The 26088-nt window shown below is 39.1% G+C and overlaps 1 protein-coding gene and 1 pseudogene across 2 annotated transcripts in view; one reads left to right on the top strand and one right to left on the bottom strand.

Moving 5' to 3' along the window:
• Positions 1 to 26088, bottom strand: part of LOC140943648 (uncharacterized) — a 50978-nt gene that overhangs the window by 6865 nt on the left and 18025 nt on the right. For both annotated transcript variants that reach the window (XM_073392769.1, XM_073392770.1), the window contains 16 exons: positions 25630 to 25920; positions 24465 to 24663; positions 23262 to 23860; positions 22344 to 22475; positions 19441 to 19676; positions 18933 to 19017; positions 18441 to 18575; positions 17332 to 17564; positions 16570 to 16654; positions 13537 to 13681; positions 12493 to 12683; positions 11551 to 11844; positions 10176 to 10472; positions 4390 to 4540; positions 3642 to 3835; positions 2849 to 3133 (listed from right to left, as the gene is read on the bottom strand). In XM_073392769.1, the coding sequence (XP_073248870.1) occupies positions 2849 to 3133; positions 3642 to 3835; positions 4390 to 4540; positions 10176 to 10472; positions 11551 to 11844; positions 12493 to 12683; positions 13537 to 13681; positions 16570 to 16654; positions 17332 to 17564; positions 18441 to 18575; positions 18933 to 19017; positions 19441 to 19676; positions 22344 to 22475; positions 23262 to 23860; positions 24465 to 24663; positions 25630 to 25885 (3517 nt within the window). In that variant the 5' untranslated portion in view covers positions 25886 to 25920. The remainder of the gene's footprint in view (positions 1 to 2848; positions 3134 to 3641; positions 3836 to 4389; positions 4541 to 10175; positions 10473 to 11550; positions 11845 to 12492; positions 12684 to 13536; positions 13682 to 16569; positions 16655 to 17331; positions 17565 to 18440; positions 18576 to 18932; positions 19018 to 19440; positions 19677 to 22343; positions 22476 to 23261; positions 23861 to 24464; positions 24664 to 25629; positions 25921 to 26088) is intronic.
• Positions 5286 to 6066, top strand: LOC140943233 (uncharacterized; annotated as a pseudogene).

Below are 26088 nucleotides of genomic sequence, written 5' to 3'. Positions count from 1 at the left end.
TATTTACCGATTCACTGATGTATTTGGGATGCAAGGAGATACCGTAAAATCCCGAAAATAAGCCACGGGCTTATATTTTTCAAAGGCCCTTTTTGAGGGCTTATTTTTGGAGGGGCTTTTATTCGGCTGGGCTTATCTAAGGAGGCAAATTTGCGTTTCATAATCGACTGGGTTAGTCTCATAGTTGGAAGTAAATTTACCGTTTTTGCTTTGTTTTACTTTATATTTGAGGGCAAATTCCCAAGTACAAGCCCCCGGGGGGCTTATATTTGGAGGGGCGATTTAACGGAGGGTTTTTTGCGTTACTGGATCGGGGGCGGGGGGAGGGGGAGACTTATATTTTGAGGGGCTTATGAAAACCCTTGTATTTGGTAATTTATTCAAGCCTTTTAGACTTGCCATCACATTCGCACGGGAGGTTTACCACTTGGAAATAAAGATGAAGACAAATATGACAATCGCCTTCTTCTCATTATCCCCAACAGCAAACTGCCCGTTCGAATGTGATGGTAAGTCTTAAATGCGCGAATAAATTACCAAATACAATTGGGTTGGTCAGAAGTACTGGGGTTGGTGGCCTTATCGCTTTTCAAAACGGGAACCTGCGACGCTAAAAACTCTTGACAGTTTTTCGTAGAAGCTATATTTTGCTTTGTTAAGGTTTGTTTCCAAAAGAGAGGGACAAATACAAAGTAAGTTTGATGAATAAAATTTCTTTAATATCACCGCGCACTCAGCTTAAAACTGTTCTTCTAAAGTGCCAACTGTATTCGCCTTAAGTTTCTGATTACTCTGTTTCTTGCAATAAAGCTTTAGGTAGAAATATCCTTTCAGATAGGAGATAGTCTGTCGGCAGTCTTCCTCTATTTGTGCGTCAAGTTTTCTATCACCAATCAGAAGTCAGAACGGCGGCGACCGTTTGGAACTGGTCTGGTAAGACATTGTCCCCAGGGGCTCTTCTTGCCGTTCTTCACTTTTCTTTTGTGCCATATTTTTCCGCCTGTTTAGACTTTCTCTCGCCCCCACTATCTGCCCCTGGGTCTCCGAGGATGATTATGAAAATTAGCAAGAAAGTTGGAACGCAACTAGATGTTGTTTGTACACTAAAGAATATATTATCGTTTCGGACCAAACTCTGCCGTTTTAATTCGTTCATAATGTCTCATTTTCATTACTGTTCCTCCATATGGCAGCACTGTAAAGTCTGATAGTGAAAAACTGGACAGGTTGCATAAACGAGCACTTCGTTACTTGTAGAGTGACGAGTCTTCACAAAGTAGCACTCTTTTTGTTCGTATTGGTTACAGCCTCGTGGATCGACGAATCCAGAACTTGTTAGTTATTGTATCTAAGACAATAAACAGTTGTCCACCTGAGAGAGGTTAACAAGCTGCAAGTACCGAAACTTAATACGACGCGTTATGGCAAGAACTCAGTAAAGTACTTGGCGGCTATTACTTGGAACAAGATTTCTGATACCTTGAGATCCATAAGTACATTGTCAGCTTTTAAGAAAGCAGTCCGACAGCTAAGGTTCTAGCTATTTCTATATAATATCCATGTTCTATTAAGTAATTGGGCTTTTTATTGAAAATAGCTATCTCACGTAATTTTAGGCCTTATACTGTGTATATAAGTTTTTGGATTTCCCTTTCTTTCTCTATTATTTCATTTATTGTTTTTTTGTTTTGTTTTGTTAATTTTTTTTTTCTCGTCTTATTAGCATATTCTTGCTGGAGGTCTAACCAACCTCATCAAACCCCCCGTAAAGCTTCATTGCTCATTCTCGTATGACAAAGTTGCCCTTGACCGTTAAAACCGATGACGTCACAAGTGGTTGAGGGACCTGGATCAGCGCGGGAGGTTACGGGCGGTTCAGGGGCAAATGGGTTAATGTCCATTACAATACATATATCCATGACTAGTATATTTCAGTGTGAGTATTGTCAATGTTTAACATTCAAAAGATGCGATAAATTCAAACTAAAATGTAATACTCACTGAGGTATGTATAGTGCGCACTATTTTTGGAAAAATTAGTATAACGTCAAAACAGTGAATGTTGCAACGCAGATTTTTGACACGTTCGTATTATATACATTATGAAGATTATGTGAAGAAATTTACAAAAAAATTCGTTCTAATCGTTTCAGAAATGTACAAAAAAGCGCTAAAAGTCCAAATTTTGAATGAAGTTGCACTTATACAGGTGGTGAGAAAACGGGTTAGTTTTCGCACGAGAACGAAAATACACCAAAATTCCCTAGTATCGAAATATGATATTAAGCAGCATTTTGATGCTACTTAAGAATAATTTGAGTCATTTACAACGTTTTTATTAAATAATCTACCATGACTATTAAAAATTTAAGGTTCGAAATATATTTTCAAAGTTTTTTGTTTATTGTTGTCACAGTAATATCGATTTTACTAAAACCTACATTTTCACAAATTTCAATCCATAGCCAAATTATTGGTGAACATTTTACAGCGATCGGACAAGAAAAAAAACACTTTTAAGGCGATTGAAAAATATCGGTATGGCCTCTGAAAAACTGTATCGAAACCCCTTAACTTTCCTTATATTTGACATGGACTCCAGCATGCCGATATATTTTCCTACAATTTTATATGACACATATTTGTGTCATATGCGGGGGAAAAAATAATTGCAATCAATACCATCAAGAAATCTACTAGAGTGAAGCTTTAACGGAAGTTACAATAGTTCCATGTGTTATCTTGAGAAACGATAATCTAGTGACAGTGAAATAAATGAAAGTATTATTTTCGTTCTTATTGTAGCGTGGCTTGGCGTGTTTTGCCCGAAACGTTATACAACACTTACCTCCTTCCTCTGTTAGGGCTGTGACGTTTGGGCTGTTGTAGGTTTGACCAAGGCTGTTTATTCCGATGATTTTTATTTGATATTCAGTGTACGTTGACAGCCCCAGGAATTTTGCATTGTATAAATCTCCAGAAACTAGTGCTGCTCTTGATAGGTTACCATGGTGGATGTTTGCGATATAATAGAGTACGGTCTCGTTGATGAGCGGTGCTAAATTCTCCCAATGAACTGTCATCGAAGTTCTTGAGGTGTTGTCGACGGTCACATTCCAGTTAATAGGTAAAGCTTAAAAAATGATAAATAAATCAACCGATATCTACATGTATGAATATTACAGTAGAACAGATATATCGAAGCTCTATAGAGCGAAGTCCTCAGTATAACGAACGATTTTCTTTAAATTGCCCTAGTAACAGAAACATATTTGGAAAAGAACCTCGCTAACACAAAAACTCGTTATAGTCAACAAATTTTGCCAGTTCCTTGACCCTTCGTGATATCGAGGTTCCATTGTACTAAGCTTTTGTCAAGATCTGTTGGAGGTTGTGCAACGTTTGCTCGAATCAGTGAGTGGGACTAGACCAATAATTTTAAAATTAATGAAAGTATCAACAAAAAGGGAAACGCATAGAAATCTTCTCAATTTGCTGGAGTGTTTCTTGGTGCTACGGAAACTATTGTTGTTTCGCTTTTGGCACCCTATCTAGAATGCTAATATATGCCAAACTTAATATTTCATAGAGTTTTATCCACCCATATGATTTATTCAGTTAGTAGATGCAAGGATTCTAACCTGAGAAAAGACCTTGCTTCATAATTCCGTATTGAAACTTGAAGCGACTGTAGCTGCTCGTTAAACGGATCTGAACAGTTATGTTATCGGCATTTCCAAATCCAACCTGAACGAAAGATCGCAGATCAGGCGAATAAGAATATCCGCCATGCCAAACCAGCGATTCATTTCGGCCAGTTATTTTCACATATTCCCTAAAAATAAAGAGAAAAACGTAATAAAATAATAATAAACAGGTAAATAAAACAAAAAACACTGATAGATACGTTGTTTCCTAACAGTAGAGAAAAGAAGTGTGATGTCACGTTGCCATGATAGCAAAATTCCTAGATCTCAAAACTCTTTCTAGGCGGAGACGGCCATTGCGTTGTCAAACGATGGAAAAGTATGGGCTAGAAACGCTCTATTCAAAAAAGGAGAATAACTTTACTTTCAATCACGTGGTCAGCAGCTATGCCAATTTTTTACAACAAATGAAAGCTTTTAAACGAGAAAAGTTTTTCATTTATTTTTGGTACATCAACATTTCCGCAGTTTCATTTTTTTTTTGTACAATTCGCGCCATTCAAAACTTTGCCAAAAGTTGGGGACATGCGTCGGTTGTTTGCGAGCCTCCATTGCAAAATTACATAATCTGTAGGGTATGATCCATTTGGCCTGTCTAAGGTTGTTGAAGACAACCCTACAATATCAAGCAAATCTTGGAGAAAGGTGTTAAGTAATCAGAGATAATAATTTCACGTAGTACCCGTAAAATGCCAAATCTTGTATCCACACTACCGCAACTGCCTGATTTATGCCCCCTCTGCGAATCACAAAGGTACATGTAACATAGCTCGGGCGCCCGTTGGAACCAATCTCTAAGAGGCCAAAAGACCGATCTGTGTATCCTTTGCAACCTAATTGACAGTAAGAAAACAAGAAGTTTAACTCAGTTTTTTTATTTTCAATCTAGTTAAATCATTCTAAACATACTGCGATTTCGCCACGATGTGTCAAAACCAATTTATACCACTTGTAAAAATGACTGGAATTACTATAGAATAGACTATTCTTCAGGTCGGAATAATAAATATAATGTATGGTATATCTTAACGTTCTATTTTTTGCAAAGAAGCAGACTGCTAGCAGTCAGTAGTACATAGTGCATTCTAGAGTAAAAAATGAAAAAGGATTTCTGGCGCTTATTTCGAACTAGTGGTCTATGAGGTCTGTTTCAAACGGCATGCTACTGCCAGGCTAAGCTGGCTCAACTGAAACACGACTGTACCCAACTTGGTTTCAGACGTCCAATAAAATAGCTCTTGACAAAAACAAGGAATAAAAGTAGAAAGCAACTTTCGAAATGTATTCTGTTGTAACATTGGAACCTGTAGGGATCCCCCTTAGGGGCCCCTGACTGACCTACATGCGCACCCCGAAAACGGGGAACCGCGTGCGTTGCGTTTTGAATTGCTTGGGACACGAACATGTTAGAATAGTCTTTACTAGTTGTTAAATTTAGCTTTATTGAATGATCTTATAACATGGTGTAAGAAACTGGGATAACAGTGGTTATCTGCCCTGCCGAACTGCGAGAAATTATTTGACGAATCGATGGGACAAACAAGTTTCCTGTTGAGTTGTATTATTGTATCTTGTATAATGGCCGAGCGAGATTCTCGACTGCCTGGTCCATTGCTTCTAGACGCAAATGCTGCTGAGAACTGGAGGAAATTTTTCATGCAATTTGAGATCTACCTCGTCGCGAAAGGTAAAGATGATAAAGCGGAGAAAATGAAGGTAAATATGTTGTTACATTGTGCTGGACCAGAAGCTATCGAAGAGTGAACTGAAAAGACTGTCGTTAACTTGTGAATTTGGCGACCTTCGAGATTCGCTCATTCGTGATCGTATTGGGGGAGGAGTTTTGTCACACAAATTGCGAGGTGAACTGCTGAAAAAACCAGATTTAACGCTGCAAACTGCTGATGATTATTGCGGTACATTCGAGGCAGCTTAACTACAGAAATACAAGTTTAATACACCAACAGTTGCGGGTTCCGAACGTTCACTTCACCCTCTCGGGAAAGTCAAGGTTCAAGAAAAGACACCCCCTCGTAACTGTAAATTCTGTGGTTACAAGCACCCATTTATTCAGCCACCTCGCTGCCCAGCTCTTGGAAAGAAATGCAACAAGTGTAAGAAGGATGGACACTTTGCACAAGTGTGCAAACAATTAAGCGCTGAAGGTTCACAACTTGCAGCTGTGGAACATGAGCCTCCAATGAATCACGATGTGCACACATATTTTGGATCAGTTGAGCTGGATAGTGTCTCCTGCACTCGAAAGAAATCTAGCTGGCTCGATTACCGTCAAAATTGCTGGGAAAGATGTACAGATCAAAGCAGATACTGGTGCAGAAGCTACAGTAATTCCCTATGAGATGTACAAGGAAATCACAAACAAATCTCTTCAGAAAATTCAGCAACCTTTGAAAAGGTGGCTTGCGCCGAAACCCATCCATCCAAAGGGCTCTGTGAGGCTTCCAGCTCGATATGGGAGTCATGAACTTAACCTGTTGTATCTTGTTGTTGATGGAACTTTTACACCATTGCTGGGATGTGATGCTTGTTTAGACTTAGAAGTCCTTGAGTTCATGAACCTTGAACTGATAACTACTCCAGAGGCAAAACAACCAGAGCAAGAAATGCCAATTTTCTTTCAAACCGATCCTGTGTTGCAGGATTATAAAGATTGTTTTAGTGATAAACCTGGCAAGCTACCTAACAAAGTACATTTGGAAGTTGATCCGTAAGTTCCTCCAGTGGTACATCCTGCCAGAAAAATTCCAATCGCACTTCTTGAACCAACACGAGAGAAGCTCACAGAGATGGAAGAAGATGGGATTATTGTTAAAGAAGAGAAGCACACCCCTTGGGTTTCATCTATGCTAGTGATTGACAAACGAAACATGAAAGAAAAGAACACTCCACTCTCGAAGAATGATGTTCGAATTTGTATTGACCCAAGGGACCTAAACAAAGCTCTTAAGAGACCACACAATCCAATGGCTACTGTAGAGGAGGTTGCCAACCGATTATCGGGTGCAAAGAGTTTCATGTCCCTTGATGCTTGCAGTGGATACTGGCAGCTCACAGTTGATGATGAAATCTCTAAGCTCTTAACATTCTATACCCCCCGGGGTTGATATCGATTTACAAGGCTCCCTTTTGGCAGCTCTTCTGCCCCTGAAATCTACCAAAGGGAGATGGACAAATTCTTTGAAGGGGTTCCTGTGGAGATTATAGTGGATGATTTCCTGATTCATGGTAAAGATCAAACCGACGCTGATCAGAAGTTGAGAAGAGTACTGGATAGAAGCAGAGAAGTAGGATTAAAGTTCAATCCAAAGAAAGTGAAACTTCGTGTTCCTGAAGTAGGGTATGTTGGACGTGTGTTCTCGGCCGAAGGAGTAAAACCTGACCCTGATAAAATCCGCGCGATCAGTGAGCTGCCTCCTCCTTCTGACAAAGAAGGTGTACTTTGAGTACTAGGAACTGTAAATTACCTTGACAAGTTCATTGAACACAAAGCCAATCTACAAGAGCCAATTTCACAGCTTACCCAGAGAGATGTCGCATTTGTGTGGGAGAAACCACAGCAAGAGGATTTTGATAAGCTCAAGTTTGTCATCAAAAGTGCGCCGGTGTTGGCATACTTTGATAACAGCAAAGAAACGGTGCTAATTGTTGATACCAGTAACACAGGCCTTGGCGCAGTGATCATGCAGGAGGGCAAACCAGTTGCCTTCCGTTCAAAGACATTGGCTCCCCCAGAGAAGATGTATGCAAATATTGAAAGAGAGCAATTAGCGATTGTATGGGGAGCGCAAAAGTTTCACACATATGAGTTCGGGCGCAGAGGTATTGTTGAGACAAACCGCTGGAGTCAATCTTCCGGAAACCACTGAATGAGGCCCCTCCCAGGCTACAGAGGGTGTTGCTGAATCTCACTAAGTATGACCTGGTGTTGCGTTATGTCCCCGGAAAACAGCAGGTCATTTCAGAGTGCCTTAGCAGAGCACCTCTCAGTGAAACTGAACCGTTCAGTGAACCCGAAGATGTAATCTGAGTTAATCTTGTTGAGGAACTTGGATTAGAAAGCAGCACCCTGAAGAGATTCAAGGATAGCTCAAGTGCTGATGAGACATCAAAAGTGGAGATGGAGTACGTTTTGAAAGGATGGCCCGCTGAGAAAGAACAAGTTGATGAACTTGCCCGGGAATGTTGGAATTTCAGAGAAGAGCTGAATGTTGAGGATGGCATGTTATTTACATCAGACAGAATTGTAGTGCCAAGACCATTGATAGCTGAAGTGTTAGATGAAATTCATGGAGCTTACATGGGAGAGAGCAAAAGCCTTTCCTTTGCGAAGGATTATGTTTTCTGGCCTTCCATGACTACCCAAGTCAAAGACAAAGTCAGTTCCTGTGCCATTACATCCTCATGACATTCCAGGATTACTTTGGCAAGTTGTTGGGGCTGACCTGTTTGAATATGGTGGCCAAACGTACCTGTTAGTCACTGACTTCTATTCGAAGTGCTTTGAAATAGAACTGCTTCGCCAGAACACTGCCATTTGTGTCATCAACAACTTGAAGAAAATATTGGCGAGGTCTGGAATCCCAGAGAAGGTTGCCAGCGACAACGGACCGCAGTACAGCAACACCAGAAATTTGTTCAGCAACAACCATGAGTTCAAGAAATTTGCTGAGGAGTGGGTTTTTCCCATACAACCAGCTCACCAGAGTATCCTCAATCAAATGGCGCAGCGGAAAGAGCTGTACAGACCACAAAACGCATTCTTAAGAAGGCTGCTGCAGAGAACAAAGACCCATTTGAGGAACTGTTAAAGTATCGTAAAACCCCAATCGAAGATATCGGTGTGTCGCTTGCCCACCTGCTGATGAGTCAACGCACTGGAACAATGATACCAACTCATCGACGTCTCTTGTTACCTCAGCCAGTGGATCGTGATCATATTCTGAAAACACTTCATCAGCGACAGCATAATGCCAAGTCTAATTATGACAAGCAGAGTAGAGATTTGCCTCCACTGAAAGTTGGGGACAAGGTGCGGTTTCGTCCAAATGGTGAGAGGGAATGGCGTAAAGCTGAAGTTATGCCAAGATCATACATGTTGGAAGATGAATATGGACGTGCTTACAGGAGAAAAAGAAGGCAGATACTCTCTGTTCCAAATGATTCTACCATGACCCCAAGGACAAGGGCTCTTCCCATAAGTACCCAACCTCGTTACTCTCTTGCGAGTACAAGACAGCCACTTGTATTTGAGAAGCCAGCGCCAAGTCCAGTGACACTAGAGAGACAGAAAGAAACTATTTCATAGACTCCCATTACAACCAGATCTTGGCGTCAAGTTAGGAGGCCACAAAGACTCATTGAATCGAGTTAGGCGGGACGTGATGTAAGATTGAAACCTGTGGGATCCCCCTTAGGGGCCCCTAACTGAATTACATGTGCATCACGAAAACGGGGAACCGCGTGCGTTGTGTTTTTGACTTGCTTGGGACACGAACATGTTAGAATAGTCTTTACTAGTTGTTGAATTTAGCTTCATTGAATCATGTTATAACATTCTAATATATCTTCAACTTATGAATGGAGTTTAGCTTGACAGTATCGCGTCATCTGAAACGGACTTGCGAGTATTTAAACCATGGAAATGACGTCATGACGGTGCAGTTTATCTCTCGCGAGGGATTTACTACATTCAAGTTAAAAACGGTCAATATTATTGTATAAACAAAGTAGGTGACATTTTTTTTCATGGTATTTATACCTTTATAGACCATTAAAATGACGTCAAAATGTATAAAACACTTTGCAGTGAAACCACTAAGCTGCGTACAAACGTCTCGATCCTCGAGCAACAAAGGAAGCAGGAGACGTGTTCATGCAGGCTATGAAAGCATTCGCCTGTAGTTTGTGGTACCACTTTAGGTTTGAACAATCTAATGTCAGGCCCGTGCAGTGTTAAAGCCAGAAAGTTTGACTTGAAAGACAAAGTGGCCCCCGAAGTTCTCTATTTAAGAGCCATTTTTTTTTCTTTTTTTTTAGGAAAGGGGACAATCATCTTTTTCAAGCCGCCATAATGAACATCCATGGGTAACCCATGAGCACTTCCGATGATACATCACTAATTCGAGGCTATCTTATAGTATCCAGGCTATTACCAATTATGATGCTGAATTAATTATTCGCTCTGATTGATCGAACTTGTACCCTTTTTGGCTTGCTTTTTGCTATTGTTCTGTATTGAAAACCGCTATTGAATTTAAAAAAAGGATTGCTTTTAAAATCCTAAGCATGTTTGCTTGCAGCCCTGTAGAAGGAAAGGGCCAAATTGGCCTTAAATTTCTTTATTCTGGGGGCCATCTCTTATTGCAAGGCATGATTTCCGCAACGGCGTGTTCTGGCAGAAACACTGTCTATGGTCTATAAGATTTGTTGTCTATCTGTTCAATTTACCAGTAATGACGGAGTATTTAGATGACGGAGGTCCAGTTCCCGTGCGTGTAAACCCAGCCACCCAGACTCTGTAGGAATGTGCTGCCTTCAAACCACTCAACACTAGCACATGGACATTTGGGCTACTCGTGTTGACTCGTCTCGTGCTATACCGATCATAGGGATACTCTTGGTAGTTGACTACATATCCCAGTAGTCGCCCATTTACACTATGCTGAGGTATTGGATTCCATTGTACCTTCAATTCAGTGAAATGCAGCGTAGAAACTCGTAAGTCCGACGGTGCAACGCTGGGTACTGGGAAAATGAAAACAGCAACAAATGATGATATTAGTGAGAAGGTACGAAAAAGAGGAGAAAATTTTCTTCATTTGGTCATCAGGGTTTTCTGATGTCCAAGTGATACCTAAGCTCAATATCAAAATAAAGGTTACGCACCAAGCTCCAGCTGTTCAAAAGGTGGATAGCGCTATCCACTGGACAAATCTCTGTTCAGTGGATAATGCAATAGGCCATTTACAGTTGTGTGCTTAGTGCCCTGGCCTTCGAATAGAAGCGAGGCTGGAGGTAACCTTGTTTTGTTACAAATCTTCCTGTTTTTCATATGCAAACCGTGGTATTCTCATACTAACAATCCTGTGAACATGATCATTTACATATGAAAAACAAGAAAGTTTGTAACAAAACAAGGTCACCGCCAGCCTCGCTTCTATTGAAAGGCCAGGGCACTGAACACACAACTATAAAATGGCCTATTGGTTTCCCAATTACTTCGATCCGCTGGATAGTGATTTATCCGGTGAATAGCGCTATCCAGCGTTTGAACAACTGCATGGGGCCCGGCTAACTAATCACAACGTAAAGCGACACTCCATTCTGTTCTTTGCATGCTCTCAAACTAAAAAAATAAAAAACAACAACACTGAACAACAACAAAAACAAAACCTTCAAAAGTTTCGAAACATTTTGAAAAAAATTGGGGGGGGGGAGATGATCTTGCAGAAATGACTCTCAACAGGAAAAAATGATTTATTATAAATCCCCGACAAGATTTTGTTCTTCAAGTATGAAATTAACCTTTCTCCAAACTCAGTGTAGCCTACCACGCAGACATTCGTAAGATTTCGTCACGCATACCTTGCATGGCGAACCAAAAAAAAAAAAAAACACTTCTGCTGGAAGACTAAATTCAGAGAGGTTAAACGAAAATTTAAAATAGAGAAAAAAGCGTTTAGAAAAGGAAACAACACTTTAAAAACTCTCCTTTCTTGAGGTAAAAACGCAAATGTTTTCGCTTTATTAAGAAGAATGATCGTTCTAAGAGTACGACCGCAATTGGACGTGAGCATCGCACGGTATGTTTTAGCATATTTACCTCCTTCGTTAGTTCTTGCCGTCATTGCTTCACTGGAGTACAGTGTCCCATTTACGGAAGATACAGCAACGACATAAACCTCGTAAAACATGTAAACTTTTAATACATTTCCAGTGTAATGTGAGTTATACCAATTTGAGACGTTGTAGGCCAAGCTGGCGTTTGAATTCTTGTCCTTATACTTCACTAATAAATGCTGGATTGGAACACTTAAAGGGAAGTTTGACCACCGCACTGTCAATGACGTTGATGTCTTGTTGATGATGGTAACATTCCATGAAGGCACCACTTGCGCTGTAGATGAATTATAATAATAAAGATGATGATCATGATGACGGTGCAGTGATGATAATGATGATGATGATGATGATGATGATGATGATGATATATGAAATTACCATTATTATGATGATGATAATCATAATGTGATCATCAGCATAATAATATTCATCACTGACGTTTTCAAGTGTAAAACAATGAGAATAAGAAGGAATATTTTATTTTTAAGGATGAATTAAAATTTAGAGATTCGCAAGTCTTGATAACGTAAACAAAATTTGCAAGCAAGTTGCCTGTGTGGGATAGTTAAAGATATGGTGACAAAGCAAAGTTTCTTCCTTCGTACGCACAAAAAAAAAAACCATCTTTCGCAAGCAGAAATATTATTAAAGAGTGAATGCGTAATTGTGTTCAAGTTCAAACGGATATGTTTCACAGGTCGAGTATACCGTTAACCATAATATACATTTTAATAAATATTTAATGAAATTGACCGTTAATCAGACAACGTCCTAATCCCTAGTATATAAGGTTGATATAATAGACAGTATTTGATACGCGAAAAGATACCACCACGAGTGTGTTTGAACACAATAAAGCATACATGCTTGATTTTATATTACTTATAATGTAAGTAGTTTTTGGCATGCTATTTCTGCGAACCTGAGTAAAGTGTTCGGCCGAGTATACTGTACGTGACGTTAACCACGCCCCATCCATGTTCCAGAGATATATCAAGTATGAGGTGTTCTGCGTCTCCAAATGGGACCTCAAGAGAAGCGGGGTAAGGAGAATTACAGCCTCCCTGGTTAAAAACTTCATAGCCATCTGGCCTAAGTAGCTTCACGTGTTCACTAAATGCAAAAAATAAATAAATAAAAGAAAGAAAGAAAGAAATGACAAAGATGAGCCTTAAAATGGGTATCACGGAGTGCGCTTATATTCATATTTGCAGGGATATTGGCCATAACCTGCTACGAAATTAACGATATATGACCTTAAATGAGCAAAGAGGAAGAAAGCCAAGAGGATACGGTTACTCGTAACTTGTCCATTTGGCCAAGACTCTGGCAAAAAAAACAATTCTAAGGGAACATTCCGAGCTGTAACTCACCTGTGATGAGTCTTCGCCATAGTTTACATTAACGCCATCGTTATCGTTATCCTTCACGTTTACGTAAAAGTCATCATCATCGTCATGGTCATCATTATCATTATCATTATCATCATTATCATTATCATTATTATTTTCACTATTATCATCGTTATCATTGTGTTATTATTATCATTATATCAATATTATTATCATTATTATTTTAATTATTATCATTATTATTATTATTATTATTATTATCACTTTCATTATAATCATTATTATTACAATATATTTTCATAACATGTTTAAATTGCAAACTAAGCCCACGACACAACACAAACATACAATACAACAATAGAGAGTAGAGAGCAACATTTTCTTCAAATAGATCTAGCGTACGTAAATGGAAGGACAAATTTGAATAATTTTATTGAGCAAAAACATGGTGCTTGTTTTCATTTCGTTTTTATCTCAGACCGCTTCAGACCGCTGTATATGATTACAAGAAAAATGCACAACACTCTCGGGGCCTTTGCAGAATAACTTTAAGGGCAATCAAGTGGTTTTATCAGTGAAGACGCATGTTTGAGCAACTCAAAGCCTTTTATTACCTGCAAATACTTTCCAAAGTAAAAATTGCAACTGCGTGACTCACTCCAGCCTTGCCGATTTTCCAGATGCAGCGCTCGTCGGCTTCGTTTCCACCATTTGCTCTATACAACACCCCGGACGTTTTATTCAAGGTACCACCACAGCCTAAAGAATGTAGAATGTTTTACGGTCGAATCTCTCTAATACTGACACCGAAGGGACAGAGCGAAGTGTCCGTATTAAAGAGGTGTCCGTATAAAAGAGGTCACTATGATGACGTCACTTTTATTAATCCACTTACAGTTTTAAGTGTTCAGTAGCTAAAGTCTTTAAACTGCATTTAAAGTTACTAATTCACAGTACAGACACTGTCTTTTAGTAACATACAACATTGTGCATCTCAACTACAGACAAATAACTGTTTTAAAACGAAACGAGCTACAGCGCGATGCTGCATGTAAAAAGTTGTAACGTAAAACACAATTCTGAAAGCGTCTTTCGCTATATTTCAAGTGCAGTAAACAGTAACTACAGTACAAAATGTGATAGAAAAGATCTTTATGCTATCTGTAGTTATTGAAGCCTTCAAAAAGTCGGTTATGGTCCTTTGTAAACCTTTCGGAAAATCATTGCTTGGTATACAGCGACTGGGCTTTATATCAACTTGCATAGCTCATCAGCCAGACTAGACGGGATTCACCCTGTGGAGATTCACCTGATCGGGATTTGGAAATCACCAGATCACCGCAGTGTCCGTAATAAAGAGGTTACGTTTATATGAATTTACTCTCTGGGGCCGAGATTTAGTGTCCGTTGTGTGTATTAGCATGAAAGTGTTTCTTTGAAATAAGCGACGGGTGACATACTTGATTTGAGACTATGTCACGATCTAGAAAAGTTTATGTAAGGAATTTTTAAGACCAGTTAAGACTGAAATCACTATATATCTTGCTCGGTAAGACAAATGTATCAACTATGGGCAAGGAAACGGCAACCGTCCAATAAAATGCTCAACTCAAGAATGTACTATGTCGAGTACGATTAAAAAGAAAATTAAAAATTTAATTTCAAAAATGGAAAATTTAATTTAATTTAAGTTGCCAAGCAAGAAATTACGCTAAACTACAACGAGGCAGCAACTATATCCCTTCACCATATTTAACAATTATTCTTTCAAATCGAGGTGAATAGTGGCTAATATTTAACGAGACGCGAAGCGGCGAGGTAAATAATCCTAAAGCCACTATTCACCGAGATTGAAAAGAATAATTGTTTAAGTACATACACACGAAGTGATCTCAACAAAATCAGAGAGGAAACCATTAAAAAGTACGATTTGATTGACGGATCAAATCACGCGGAAGTTTAAAAATAGATCTTGAATTAGAATTTTCAAACATGACAATTCACAAGTTTATCACTTCGCAAACAACAGCGTAATGGCTTAAATGGAACCGTTAAAAGTTTGAATTGTTGCCTTACCTGAGAAGAAAAGTAGAGCTTTGTTGTTTTCTGTTGACTCGCTAAGTTTATAGCCAAGTGCTGACAAAAATGGCGGCTCCGTTGCTCCAGGTAAGACGTCGTCGTCTCTTACCATTCTTTTTCCTACTTACTTGAAACGTAGGATTTTTACAAACATTTTCTTTAAAATTTGTTTGTCAGAAATAAACTTCGACTTTTGGGCCGAATTTTATTGTTAGGAAACGCTGAGTTCACGAAACGGCTTCCTCTACGCGAATAAACGGGAGTTGTGAACAATCCATCGAGCACAAAACAGCCTACAGTAGATGTAAAAACGCCGTTTTGAGCCTTTTCTTGCCTTAAAAAAAGTCAACCCTAGGATTTTGTTGACTTTTAAAAGATCGTTCTCTAAAAAAAAATGAAAAAAAAAAATGGGAAAAACACCGAGCTCACATATGTGACCCTCCACAGGATTTTAATGCTAAAGGTGAAAGCACGCGCACGACACGCTTTCACTTTAAAACAAAAGAATTTATTTTAACACGCTTTAGTACGCTTGCAATCTTGCCTCATTAGCAATTTCTTTTGTTTCAGAGGACACGCTTGAGACAATTACGTGTGAGCAAGTCGAACAAAAGAGCGTATTAAAGTTTTTAAACAAAAGCCTCGTGCGAAAAAGCACAACACGCTTTCAGTGTGCGCAAAAGCACGCACGGCGTGTTATCTATAAGCTAAATAAATTTCCTCTACAAAAAGGAACCGTAAATGATTATGAAGGGTACCCTTTTTTGGTAACTATCGAGAAAGAAAAAGTTCTACCTCAGCGATCGCAGCGATAGTATCTGATTGAAAAAACGTTGTCGCTTGAAAAGTATAATTTTTTTCAGAAATGTTTACTGACGAAGATGTGCAAAGGTTATTTTTACTTTCCTTAATTTCAAACACATTTGCAAATTCCAATACGGTTTCAATGTTGCTTAATTGACCTCGCGTTAATTCCAGGCTAAACGACCATTAAGTGGTGATTTTCAAATGGCTACGGTTACGCTCAAATTCCAAAACAGTCTCAATTGCTATATTTGATTCACTTCGACCGGTTATCAACGCTGATTAAATCCGCTCAAAACCCAAGCCCTTTTTATCATCTTTATAGTTTCAGTAATCAAGCTTGTTCAGCGTGTCTTGCCCAAATTGCACTCAACGCGTGCTATAATTCGCACACTTACCGTGACATATGGCACGCTACAAAAAAAACAAAAGGTCTAGCGTGTTAAATTTACCAAAACAAAGGCAAGTGTGTCCGTCGTTGTTTTTTTAATTTAATATGCGCATAACCGTGATCTACGGCACGCTAAGCGTGTCGTACAAGCGTGTCGTGAGCGTGCTTTCACCTTTAGCATCAAATTCATGTGGAGGGTCACATATTATCCACTCGCTGGGAGGTGAATATTGTTGAATAGTCCGAGATAACGAACCAAGCAGATTGCTTAAATCACCAAGATCACTGAGTGTGTCTATACTAATAAACTATACCTAGAGAAAAAATATATCCACAGTTTCTTTACGTCTGACAAATTATTTTGACTTCTAACCTGGACAGTTTCCATCTACTATTGACACATCATCGATTGCGATGTCACTTTGAACGGAGGGTCCTCTTATTCCTTCAAACGTCACCTGTAAGGATGCAGTCCCAATAAACTTTTTTTTTTTTGGATAATGGCAAATAAACAACAGAGGCCCCACAATCAACTTTATATTAAACCATTTATACGGGAGAAGTAAAGGGTTGTGGGAGTCCAGGAGAAAAGTAAAGAGAGAGGTGAGAGAGGAAAGGGCGGGAGGAAGGAACTCTTAATGGATGGGAAGCGAGAGAAATCGGGGAAATTACTCAACAATATAATGCTCAATATTTCGCAATCGCAAAAGCCCTAGGCGTAAAAAATCAATGCAAAAAAAAGGGAGCCAGGAATGCAAGGTGTGGGGGCGGGAGGCTTGGACCCCTGCACCACGTTCCCCACGCCTCCCCCCCCCCCCCCCCCCCCTTCGCAAACGAAACCATAGATAACCCACAGTCGATTCACGTATTTCTAGTATTAAACCATTTATAGTGTTAGAAATGGGGGAAATTACGCAACAATGGTCAATATTTTGTAATCGAAAAAAAAAGATAAAGGGACGGAAGTCAAGAAAAGAGGAGGTGAGATCCGGGATTGCAAGGTGCGGGAGGCGGGAGTTTCCCGCAACCAACCCCCCCCCCTCCTCGCACCCCCTCCCCTCCCCCATTACTATAAAATGTTTCCGGCTCTTTAGTATCATAACTAGTTCGAAACTTGTTCCGTTTACACATTTACCATGTCACAGAGGTATACTGTTTGGGTGACTCTTTTCCAGTAGTTCCCCTGATTTCCTGACTTGGTGAAAATTTTATTATTTCCACTGAAAACATTTAGAGTTCCCATTGCTGATCCATACATGTGATAGAAGAATTTTAAGCAACATGACGATTTACTTCTTGGCACCGTAAAAGTCAGCTTTGCATTATCACCGGTTGCCTGATCTGAAGCTTCAATATAAAAATATTTTCCTGTAAAGAAAAAATATATATATGATAACTACGGTGATAAATGAATAAATAACATGGTTTCCATCAATTCCATCCATTGTATAAACACATAAAGAAGTCTTAAAGGGCAGTGTTTAAAGACTATCCCCAATAAAAAGGACAGCAGTATTTAAAACCAAATTATTGAAAAGGGCACTGCTCCTATCCCGTCTATAATTCCATTTAATGTTCTCTTAGGGTACAATATATCGGAGAAACTAAACGTCGCCTCCATGACCGTTTTAATGAACACAGACGACCTATACTCAACCCTACTGGTAATTACATCCATACTGCAGTTTCAGAACACTTTCTAACCAGTAATCATTCCGACAATCATATGCTTTTGATTCCTATTGAAAAACTTAAAAATGGGCGTGATTCTTCCAGGAAAGCACGCGAAGCCCACCTTATCCACAAAGCTAAGACAATTGAGCCTCTGGGCATTAATAAACGTGATGAACTGTAACTATATAAAATAGTATATCTTTAATTTTTTTGTTATCTTGTCTTTTTAAAGTAGCCGCACCATACCACGTCATAATATATGTAATTTCCGGTCATTATTTTACTTCATATATATTTCTGTAAATTCGTGATACCTCAATAAGCCTGATGAAGACTGTTATTTGCCAGTCAAAATATTGCAACTAAACTCTATTTCACGTTGTTTGATCAGTCCCTGCAAAAGTCGTCCCGACTGTAACGTTTTCAATTTGATCTATTTTGACTGATCACGATCTTTTTTGATCCGACGTTGAGCAAGATTGATCGTACACGGTTTTTGCATTTTTTTTTTTTTTTACCTTATTTTGCATTAGGAAAATGTTAAGAGGTAAATTTCAAAAGGCATCAAACCTGATCCACTTGTATGATCCGAGGAGGGCCCCGTACCCCACGAAGGTGTGGAACCATAGTACAACGTCCAGTCAAATACATCCTCCCTCGACTGGCTACATCCGAAGCACAATCCATTATCAAAGTTACAGGATACTAAAAGAGAATCAGGTAAATAAAGCAGGTGTCATTTCATTTGAATGATCGTTCCATTGTATACATATGAATGGTATAACTCGAAAGACGAGTTACACCAAGGTGGTAAACAAAACCGCGAAGTTTGAGTAGGAGAGCGGAAGAGTGTGGTTAAACTGAGAATATTCAAGTGAAAGTGCTGTTGATGTTTTAAAAGATTTATAGCCTATGAGCAGGATTACTTGTGCGAATTCTGCAAAACATTTTGGCGGCGGAGGGAGCCGCCAGCGCTCGCGGAAAAGTCGTTTTCCACGAACTCGCACGAATGAACCCACACGCAAGCTAAAAATATACAGATACATATCGGTTAATTTTTACCTGGACAGATTCCACTGTTTATTTCTACACTATCGATCGCGATATCGCCCGTAAATGAATTTCCTACAATCCCCTCGAATATTACCTGCGAAAAGAGTTGAGTTTTAGTCAGCAATACACCTGTCACTTTCTATATGCTTATTGGCGTAATAAACCAAGCCTACACTTCTCCTTTCCTTCCACCATCTCACGACGGCTATTTCGCTAGTTTACAGTTAGAAAGTGCGAATTATTTGGCAAAACTTCGTTATAGTCGGGTGGTTAATCGTCAAGAAGAATTTTTCTTGCTATTGATTTATTTATGATGATGATGATGATGATGATGATGATGATGATTACCATTATTATTATCACTATTATTATCTGTTTTCACCATGAGGGGGAGAGGGTTATGCATGTATGTATAAGGTGGGTCAGAAGATTTCAAACTAAAAGGGAAGAATAGTTAGTTCAGACGATTAATTCGACTTAACTAAGAACACGCTAGAGAAAATTTTTTGTCTCTCACCAGTCCATTCAGAATTATGTTTCTCTCCACCATAATCCAGTTATTACTCTGATGTCCTGAAATATTAAAGACTTTGCTGTTTCCGCTGTAGACGTTGAGAGTTCCAACTGTAGCGCCATACATATGATAATAAAATGAGAGACACGACGTTTCTCTGTTGTTCGGAACAGTAAGAACAAGCTTGGCTTTGTCGCCGGGTCTTCTTGGGAAGGACGTTTCAATGTACATATAGTTTCCTTTAAGAAAAGAGGAGGAAGGAAATATTTAAACTATCAATAAGGACGACTGGACGGTTGGACATGTATGGAGGTGGGCGTGCATTCATATAACCTCTTTTTTAAAGTGTATAATTACTCCTACCTATAATATATAGATTTAGCCAGGGCTAAAAGCGAAGCTCGCGTTAATAAATTGATAATTTAAATAAAACAATAAACATTAATCAGTTAACTTTAAGGTACATTCATGAGACTTTTGAGGGAAAGTGATTCCTTACAGAAAAATAATTTGACAGTTCCAGAGTGAAACAAATTTTACACCCCGTTAGCAGTCTTATATGTACACCGAAAAATAGCAATCTTCTTCGATCACAGTGGATTAAGCCTAGAAAACAAATTCTTCCCAAACAAAAGAAGTTAAACCCAGTCACCCACCTACACTGCCTTTGTTTTATAAGGTTAATTCACATTCTCTCCAACCACTCCGTTGGAGAGACTATGGAGATAATTGGATCTCCCCGAAACATAATTTTATGCAACACACGACAGTCCTCGGTTGCAGCCAATTTACACGTTGCATTCCTCTGTCTAAAAGGAAGGCCAAAATTGAAAAAAAAATGAGGCCGGTCATTTGGTGTTTCGAAAAAGATTTGTGTTCTACAGGTTTACTTTACAAGTAAATCTTGGCGACAAATCTGGTGGTGTGTAAACCAGTCTTTTAAATATACCTTTTATCAGTGTTTTTATACATAAATTCTGAGGAAAACAGTACTATGCCTGTGCCAGTTATTTTTCCTTGCCTATTTAAACCTTTAATTCTGCAGTTTTTCACAATCTTGCAAGACAAATTGCGCTTATTCAATATCCAGGACGATCGAAGCACGCGCTTCCTTTGAGCAAAAAAAATATAGAATTGACCACATTATAAAACGTTTTCATGAAGATAATTTTCCATGAATCCGGGTCTGCTTAGTCGGAAAAATCTGCTGCTATGTGATATGTAGGGTAATAATTATCGGTTTTTAATGAAAACGATAAAAAAAAAATTCCCAAAATCACCTATACTGGACCGGTTCTCACTTTTGTCGCGCTCCAAATTTGCAGTCTGCGAGCTGTCGGAGCCGTTTAAATGAACATTAATAGAGTTAAGCTTCAACATGATAGTGAACTTATTATGTTTAGGTTTTATTTCCCTTTATTTGTGTTTTTTTGTTATGTGATATTTACGCGCGGCTTTTTGAGTACTCCTGCGTGCGATGTTTTGTTACATGTTCGAGTGAACACAACCTGCGCAGCGATTAAATTGAGGAAGAGACTACTAGCAATCAGTAAAAAAAATATAACTCGGTGAAACAGGTACGACAACAATTTTCATTCACGGCGATAAGTTTTGAGAGTAAGTGTCTCTGAAAATCATAAGCATAAGCTCATAAAGTTCAAAAACCTTGCAGAATTAAGCCGGCTTCGCGGTGTTTACTTCAAGATGAACCGCGAGGCAAGAATATAGCTCGGAGCTTTCTGTTTACAGCCAAAAGCACAACTAAATAAATTGTATTCTTCTGAACGTTTTCTTTGTATTTGTGGACAGAAAATGTTATTAAAGACTTTTTAAAAATCTGTAAGGTTATGTCAAACCTGATGCTGTTGTAGGTCAGATCATTGTCTTGTGTAGAAACTAGCTGCAGAAACTACGCTCGACTTTAGGAAACCGCAAAAAAGACACATCAAATATAATAATAACTCAGGCTTACCAGTCAAGATGCAGCTCCTAAAGGCCATCAGAATCGCTTGAGACTTTTTTGAACCCTCTTTATAATACGCGTTAAGCAAGGGGGAGTGGGTCCATCCGAAATCGGATTTTTCGATGACTTTGACAAGTTGCGCATTTCTCAACCAAAAAACCAATGAACAAACGAGCCATGAAGAATCTTGCTAACAGCTGTATTTCATTTTGTGCATCCAGTAGAAAAAGGTAGTTAAAAGCTTCACAACGTTACACAAAACTCTGTCAGTTTCAGCTACCAGTAAACAAGTTTCAGGATGCTGCATAAATTTTCCGCATGAACTCACGTATCAACTTTTCACCTGTCAGAACAAAAAAATTGGACGTGGAGCGTGACCAACGCGTGACCATAGTAAGAAAGGTCAAAAGCAACTTCCCTGTCTGTAAAAGCTGGCTGAATTCTCGCGTCCGAGGTCAGTTTGAAGTTAAAAGTTTAATATTGCGGCTCATAAACACAACTACCTATTTCCTATGCGTTAAAAAATTGAACTTGAGCCTGCAATCATTTGGAAAGTAGTGACTTGTCAGCGGATAACTTCAAAAAAACTCGAACTCATTGGAGCGATACCTGAGTCTGCGATAAGTCAGGTGATGATGGTCAGCGGATGCTGTAGTTTGACAACTGTCAATTGAACTTCATTAGAATGGTGCAAGGGATGGCGAATTTTCGAATAAACGGACTGTTGACTGCGAGTGTTAGTAAGAAATTTCAGTCTGGGTTGTAATGGAGGATTAAGGGGGCGAAATGTCAGATCGTGTATTTGAGCCTTGAGCCTCGTGTATTTGATATTGATCTGTTAGTGGTATTCACATGTCCCATTTTGACAGCTGTCATTTGCCCTTAATTTGTATAGAGCGTATAACTTTAAGGACTGAAATAAAACATGATAACTAAACCTGACCTGATCCCCCTTGACCAGAAGACGGGCCTGTAGATGCTGATAGTGTTGAGCCAGACGAAAGAGTCCAATGAAAATCATCTGAAGAAGATTGGTTCCATCCAGAGCATAATCCACTGTCAAATGAGCACCATACTAAACACGTTAAATAAATAATAAACAAAAAAACATTTTTATATTTCCTCCAAACATCAACTTCCTGGTAAAGATTATTTAACAAAGTTATTTTTCATTTATTCAAATCAATATTTATCCAGGAGCATCTAATTTAGCAGAGCTACTTTAAATGGAGCCCCGACACAACCAAAACAACGAAATTAAAACGTTGAAGAGACTAGACAATCAGTTCAGTTATCAAGGCAACATGTACAGTGTACAGGTATTATTGTCTAAGATGGCGTTTGAACTTAATCTTAAATTCGTACTGAGCGTCGCTTTGCAACGTAGCCGTTTTCGCCAGGAGGACGCAGCAAATCATGGCTGCTGGTGTTGTAGGCATGGACTTGGTGCGCATACCTAAACTGCGAATGTAAGTACAATGGCGCCGTTCCATGAAGACATTTAAAGACTAAGACGCACTTCAGATAGTCTCTACGCGCTTGTAGGCTGTTCCAGCTAGGTGTCGACTTTAACTCGTCAGCCCTGATAGATACACCCACAATAATACAGGTGGCACGTCTGTTTAGCTTATCTAGATAGGATTTGCTCCCATTTCCATAACTGCCCCCGAAAGACGAACAGTAGTCGAACAATGGCAGGACTAAATAAATGTATTAGCAATGACAATGCGACGATTACATAGTCAGTGAGGTAAGACCAGTATATAAACGTCGGCTAGATGATGAGAGTAAGGGAACCTTTTTCTCAGTTTGTAAGACGGGGCTATGTAAAACAACAATAAAAGCTGTTTAGTGTACTTACCTAACGCGAACACCGATTGATTTTGTGGTAAAACAGTAGGCGGTATTGCTTGATAAATATGGTTTGTTAACCATGCTTTCAGATCTCTAACGTAAACATTTACTCCATACTTGGAAGCATACGTACATCTGTAACCCCAACTAGTTACACCTTCAAGAAACCATGTTCCGTTAAACTCGCACACCAATGGACCACCACTGTCGCCTTGACAAGTGTCAACTCCTCCTGCATCCAGGCCAGCACAGAGCATCGAATCATCGATCTCTCCAGGGTAGAAATTCATACAACGCCTTTTGGAGACCAATGGAATCTGAGCTTCCATGAGTGCATTTGGCTGGGACCTCCCAGAGGACAGTGTACCCCAGCCCGTAATCCAGCAGGTTTTGTTCAAATTGTCAAAAGGAAGAGCGTGTCGCATATCAGGCAGGCAAACAAGCCCGATCCCCACCCCAAGATTTGCAGGTTTTAAGAGCTTAATCAGGGCGATGTCATTGCTATAGCTCAACGGGTTGTTATAGTTTTCATGCCTGATGATCCGAGCGACCCTGATTTCCTGTTCTGTTCCAACACTGCCGGTTGTTCTATAGTGGGCTCCCAACCTAAACAAGAAATAAATAAGTATATAAATAATTAATTAATTGATTAGTTAATTAATACGACAGAAGACAGAAGTGCAAGCAATGACAAACTCGTTTCCAGGCTCCCTCGGTCCTCTCTATCCTGCTCTGGGGGACGAGGAAGAGGAGACACTGGGAACAAGGTTGTATAAAAAAAAATGTTGAAAAAAAAACATTTTGGTCTAAGATTACTCAGATTAGGCGAAAGATATATAGTAAATATATAAGAACCGGTGACGATGACGATGATGTGATAATGATGACGATGATAGTAACAACGACAAGGCAATTATGAACGAACTTATTGATTATCCTTCCAGGACCAATGTGATCGTACTTTTGAATTTAAAGGAAATGTTAAGTAGCCAGAGTCACTAAATGATGTACGCACAGTAGCACAACTCACAGTTCAAAATGTAGCATACCATTGCATGCCGTCGGGATTGAAATCACTTATAGCTTACAGACAATACAAAGAGAGCTCGATAAATTTTAGGCAATCACTGCGCCCAAAGCTTTCTCGCTAGAGTTTCCCAAGTGGGGAATTTCTTCTGGTTTTGAAAGAGGTAAAGCTTAATTAACTTACTTTACTTTGATAGAAGACGGCGATTTTCCGTTGACACAATGTGCAGCCGTCACCACCCAATAAGGGTCTACTAACGATCCTCCGCAAAACTGGTCTCCAGACGATCTGATCAGCATCACCTGCCACGGCCAGCTATTCACTCTTGCAACCGAACCACCAACAATTTGACTACTAGCGCTTGGTCGAGAGCCACAAAATACTTTATATAATAGAAAAATAAAAGAAACTATCAGAAAAAGGCGAAAGCGTTTGATTGGGTCAGATATTTTGTTTAAAAAACAAAACAAAACAAAAACTAGGTTATGACCGGGTATTATTTAGCAGTGAAAGAGCGAGATATAAGCTCAGGTATGGAACTAGGGCTACAATCACGAAACAAGACGTAAGGCTATAAGCAGGTAGTCTAAACCTTCAAGGCACTTTCATTGATGCTGCAGTACTAACTTTTCAGTAATCTGAACCCGCCTTCCCTTTTCTTCGAAGGAATCATAATCTTATCAAACAAAACTTTCTGCATTCGAGACCGTGAAGTATGGCCTAGATTAAATTAGAGGTAAGCTGGTGCCGTTTAACAAAACCCTGATTCTTGTGTCCCTGACCTAAACATTTAAACATCTTTTCTTGTAACTGGCTGCCTGGCATTTTTAACTCTTAGGTTATTTCGGGCAGCCAGCGCCCCTATCATCGTCTGTACTATTGTTATGAATTTTTATCTCTTCTATATTATGGGGTGAAATAAGGTGTTGTTGTTGTTGTTGTTGTTGTTGTTGTTGATCCCTTAATCATCTTTTGTTGATCATGAGTGTAGTCCAAAAAATGGATCTGATAAATGGTTATGATGGGTCCCAACTAGCAACGTAAAATATACCCTAGCGAGTAATTACCATTGCTATTACATTATCATCATTACATGAACCTTGTACATGGCCCAGCTCGCTACGAGTCCTTTGTAGCTCAATGGTTAGAGCATCTGACAGGGTGTTCGGAAGGTCGTTCAATTACTGTCGGGAATCAGATTTTATCTTTGTCTCATGCTCTGGGCGTGTTTATCACATCATTTCTTATTTTCATTATTGTTATTATAGAACCCGACATTAAGTTCAAAACCCTTCGTCTCCACTGCATGTAGCAAGAAAGAGAAAGCAATGCAAAATGCATAGTTTACCATCAGTGGTTGAAGCCAGACTTTCACTGGTTTTGTAGGCTTGTCCAGTCTCGTCAATTCCATACACGCCAACTCGGTACATCGTGGAAGGTCTCAGCCCGGTGATATCTGCAGTTGTCGCACTTCCTGGAAAAGTTTCTACAGCCAGTAAATTTCCCGCTGGAGTTTTAATAAGAATCAAATAAAAACTGGCAGTCCGGTCAATGTACGTGTGAAGTGCTGACAACTGAATACTAAAACCAAACTGACTGGACATCAAAACAGCCACATTCCACCCTGAAAGCGGTAAAGCTGAAAAAGAAAATATAACAATAATAATAACAATAATAATAATTATTGTTATTATTACTATTATTATTATTATTATTATTATTATTATTATAAATATCATTATTATTATTATTATTATTATTATTATTATTATTATTATTATTATTATTATTACTATAAACTGTAATT

This window comes from Porites lutea, chromosome 7 (assembly GCF_958299795.1).
Source record: "Porites lutea chromosome 7, jaPorLute2.1, whole genome shotgun sequence".
NCBI classification, from domain to species: Eukaryota; Metazoa; Cnidaria; class Anthozoa; order Scleractinia; family Poritidae; genus Porites; species Porites lutea.
The sequence above is the reverse complement of the archived record's forward strand: the minus strand, read 5'-3'. Positions and strand labels throughout refer to the sequence as shown.